The sequence below is a fragment of the Crinia signifera genome, chromosome 3 (genome assembly GCF_055691185.1).
Source record: "Crinia signifera chromosome 3, ASM5569118v1, whole genome shotgun sequence".
Lineage (NCBI taxonomy): Eukaryota > Metazoa > Chordata > Amphibia > Anura > Myobatrachidae > Crinia > Crinia signifera.
Genome location: NC_139219.1, coordinates 20,277,672 through 20,282,081, shown reverse-complemented (window position 1 = coordinate 20,282,081; position 4,410 = coordinate 20,277,672). Strand labels below are relative to the sequence as shown.

Below are 4,410 nucleotides of genomic sequence, written 5' to 3'. Positions count from 1 at the left end.
GCTTGTGTTGTTTTTTTTTTATTTCTTTACAAAAAAAACGTATCAAAACATAATTAACGCCAAATAGATATGATATTAACATTTTCTCCAACATAATAAAATTATATTCATTTTAAGTCTGTGGTTCAACGTTTGGCTAAGATCATGAATCAATTCTTTCTTTGTTCCCATATATACGCATACAGTGTATTAAAAAAGTCCCTCTGCAGTGAATCACTTCTTTCCTACTTCCTGGATGATGCCTGCTTATTTCTCTTACCACTTCCTGCACTGCCACTTCCTAGGTGGGTATGTGTTGGGGGCACCAGTCAACAGTGCCTCCTGCCAACCATACGACAGGAGGAGAGCTGCAAATTAACCTGCCCATCGCAGCCCATTTGTCTCCCCATTACGCTCTGTGCTGAATGCTCACTGTGGAGGGAATTTTTGAACGCATTATAAAAAAAAGCGTGCACAATTTCTTTCAAACAATTGTCTTATCAAGGAATGGATTCCATGTTGGTACACATTGTGATTTTTATATGTATTCCCTGTTAATCTCTTTACTTTTAGCTACAAAGGGAGTTCCAGTCTTATTGATCTCATGTTTCATCCTGTTTAACGCATCTTGTTATATTTCAGCTTTAGCTGTGAAAAAACGCTTCCACCTAGCGACAGCTGCATATCCACCACCGAGTGATACTGTGCTCAATGGCATTCAGTCCAGAGACGACATGGAGATAAACTGGCCACGGTAGCCCCCTCTGGACAGGTTTATGGAGCGAGATGGTAGAGTGTCTCCCAGCACAGCGCGTTTCGCATCACATGGTCCAGCAGTAATATGCTAGCACTAGGACCAAGAAGATGGCGACAGACATCAGCATATTTTTACGATTCTCGTGACGCAGGGACTTCAACTCTTTCTCTGTGAATATACAAATACATGGATAAGAGATACTGGAATGTGTTTCATGGACTTCCGAAAGAGGTTCACTCACCATAATGAGACATCTTATTGGACAGAGAGTTCTTCTCTTTCTCTAAAGATTGTCTGTGGGGAGAAAATAAAATTCAGGTGTATTCCATCGGAGAGGAAAGCTTCAACTCCCTGTGATTAATCCCAGTTGTGACTTGAGAATGTAGAGACAACAGTCACGCTGCTACCATCCGAGTTAGGAACGGTAGATCAGACATAATATTACTTTCTTATTTACAACCGCCAAACTCACCTCCCTTCCACGGTCAGCTCAAGTTTACGTAATTTGTAGTCAACATCTTCCAGGTTGTTCCTGCATGTAGCCAGCCGATCCTCAGTGTCATCTATCTGCAGGAACAGAGAAATACAAATCAAATGGGAGACCACGAGGCACCAGAGAGGCACGCGGTGACACGGATGAGAACTGTCCAAACAGCTGTATTATGGAAAGAAATCCATTTATGGCCAGATATAATAGGGGCCTTCAATCCTGCCACAGGACACTTCATCACCAATCTGACCTGAGCACATTACAGTTTTATTACACCCTGTACAGACTTAGGACACTACACCCCCAACATGTCCTGACCGCTGGCCATTATACATCTATTACACCCTATACAGACTTAGGACACTACACCCTCAACATGTCCTGACCGCTGGCCATAATACATCTATTACACGATATACAGACATAGGACACTACACCCCCAAAATGTTCCGACCGCTGCCCATAATACATATATTACACCCTATACAGACATAGGACACTACACCCCAACATGTCCTGACCACCGGCCATCATACATCTATTACACCCTATACAGACATAGGACACTATATCCCCAACATTCTACAACACAGTATAACACACTGGGGGGTAACACTGATGTACTAAGGGGAAAATGCGGTAAAACCCCCGTTTTACTGCATTTTCCTATGTATGAAAACGCCACCGGCACAATACCGCATTGTAGGGTATCGCCACCTTTGGGTGGCGATACCCTATAGAAGCCTATGGGCTTCTTTTCGTCACCCAACACCTCCGCCGCAAACCCGCCAACCCCCTCCCTCTGGCTTACCTGGTCTAGGTCTTCCTGGACCCGGAAGGTAAGCCCTTCCCCTAGTAAAGCAGCCGGACGTCCTTCCAGCTGCAGGGGGGAAGAGGAGGGTAGTAAGGGGGAAACAGGGGGCAGGGAGATGACGGAGACCCTCCGTACACCACAGTACAGGTATCGCGGGGGGCCTCCATCACCGCAATGTCAGCTGCAGATCTTAGTACATATGCGCTGGCATCGCGGCGGGCGGGCAGCGATGTATTTTAATACATCCCACCCAGTATAACACTATAGCAACCACAGTGTAACACACTGGGGGGTAACACTATACCACAGTGTAACACACTGGGGGGTAACACTATAAAGCAGTGTAACACACTGGGGGGTAACACTATACCGCAGTGTAACACACTGGGGGGTAACACTATACCGCAGTGTAACACACTGGGGGGTAACACTATACCGCAGTGTAACACACTGGGGGGGGTAACACTATACCGCAGTGTAACACACTGGGGGGTAACACTATACCGCAGTGTAACACACTGGGGGGTAACACTATACCGCAGTGTAACACACTGGGGGGTAACACTATACCGCAGTGTAACACAATGGGGGGTAACACTATACCGCAGTGTAACACTATACCGCAGTGTAACACACTGGGGGGTAACACTATACCGCAGTGTAACACACTGGGGGGTAACACTATACCGCAGTGTAACACACTGGGGGGTAACACTATACCACAGTGTAACACACTGGGGGGTAACACTATACCGCAGTGTAACACACTGAGGGTAACACTACACCGCAGTGTAACACACTGGGGGTAACACTACACCGCCGTGTAACACACTGGGGGTAACACTACACCGCCATGTAACACACTGAGGGTAACACTACACCACAGTGTAACACACTGGGGGGTAACACTACACCACAGTGTAACACACTGGGGGGTAACACTACACCACAGTGTAACACACTGGGGGGTAACACTACACCACAGTGTAACACACTGAGGGTAACACTACACCACAGTGTAACACACTGGGGGGTAACACTACACCACAGTGTAACACACTGAGGGGTAACACTACACCACAGTGTAACACACTGGGGGGTAACACTACACCACAGTGTAACACACTGGGGGGTAACACTACACCACAGTGTAACACACTGGGGGGTAACACTACACCACAGTGTAACACACTGGGGGGTAACACTACACCACAGTGTAACACACTGGGGGGTAACACTATACCACAGTGTAACACACTGGGGGGTAACACTATACCACAGTGTAACACAACAACACAGTATAACACCATATGGTACATTGCACATTCCCTCCAGTAATGCAGTATAATACATGTATGGACAGGCAGCGATACACCGTAATGCGGTGATACAGGGCGCCACATACTAGGGTTTCCATGGCAACTGCGCCGCGTCCCTCACCTCCCGAGCTACGCTCAACTTCTCCTTCTTCTTTCTCGCCATCCTCTACTCTGCACACTATGCCCGGTACACGTGTCCTTCCTGTCCCTGTCTCCTCCTCTACACTGGTGCGAACGTCTATAAACCCGGAACTGAGTCCGCGGCCGCCATGTTGGATAAGGGTATTCCCCCTGTCGGGATAAGCGGAAGACATATTTAGTATTTTACAGTTGCTGTAAAAATTGCTGTGATTAGTCAGGGAAATCTATACCGGAAAAGTGGAAAGCCTTTCTTACGAAGGGACGATATAAGAGAGTCTTGTGAGGGAAACTATAGGAGGGCGCCATGTCAGCTAAGGGAATCTATAGGAGGGTGCCATGTCAGCTAAGGGAATCTATAGGAGGGCGCCATGTCAGCTAAGGGAAAGTACTGTCTAGAATTGGTATTGATCTGGACTCACACTCTTCTTTATACTGGATATATAGGTAGCATACCTCCCAACATGACACTCTCCAGGAGGGACACAATGCTCTACTCCTGTGCTTCCCTCTTAATATATGATTGCCATCACCTGTGTTGAACAGGTTAATTGATAAGAAAGGTGGGTACTTGTGTACTAGCACGGCGCCCATCGCATCGCAGACCATATCGTATGCGATGCAACGCGATATCGGCCGATGTTGTACAATGGCATACAATTTTAAAATTGAAATTTCCGGCATCAGCAATGTCCCGGATCCGGCAACACGAAAGTTGGGAGGTATGCCCAAGGATAAACGTGAACCTGAAGCGTGGCGAGCGGTGGCGGTACGCGTCCTACGGCCTTTTCATACCCCCACTATCCACGTGGAGTTGAGAATAGAAAGTGTGGCGAGCGCAGCGAGCTTCGCTAGGGGACACGGATACCTTCACAGGTATCCGCGTCCCCTCACGGGCTTCACAGGTATCCGC

General features: G+C 47.6%; 1 protein-coding gene across 2 annotated transcripts; it reads right to left on the bottom strand.

Moving 5' to 3' along the window:
• Positions 1–498: 498 nt before the first annotated feature.
• CCDC167 (coiled-coil domain containing 167) lies at positions 499–3,635 on the bottom strand. Of its 2 annotated transcripts, none has more exons than XM_083175433.1 (4): positions 3,481–3,635; positions 1,209–1,303; positions 978–1,030; positions 499–904 (listed from the first exon to the last, which is right to left on the bottom strand). In XM_083175433.1, the coding sequence occupies exons 1-4, from the start codon at positions 3,520–3,522 to the stop codon at positions 801–803; spliced, it is 294 nt and encodes a 97-aa protein (XP_083031559.1). In that variant the 5' UTR covers positions 3,523–3,635; the 3' UTR covers positions 499–800. The 2 variants fall into 2 exon arrangements, with proteins under 2 accessions (XP_083031559.1, XP_083031560.1); XM_083175434.1 differs by having other exon boundaries at positions 3,446–3,587.
• Positions 3,636–4,410: the final 775 nt, after the last annotated feature.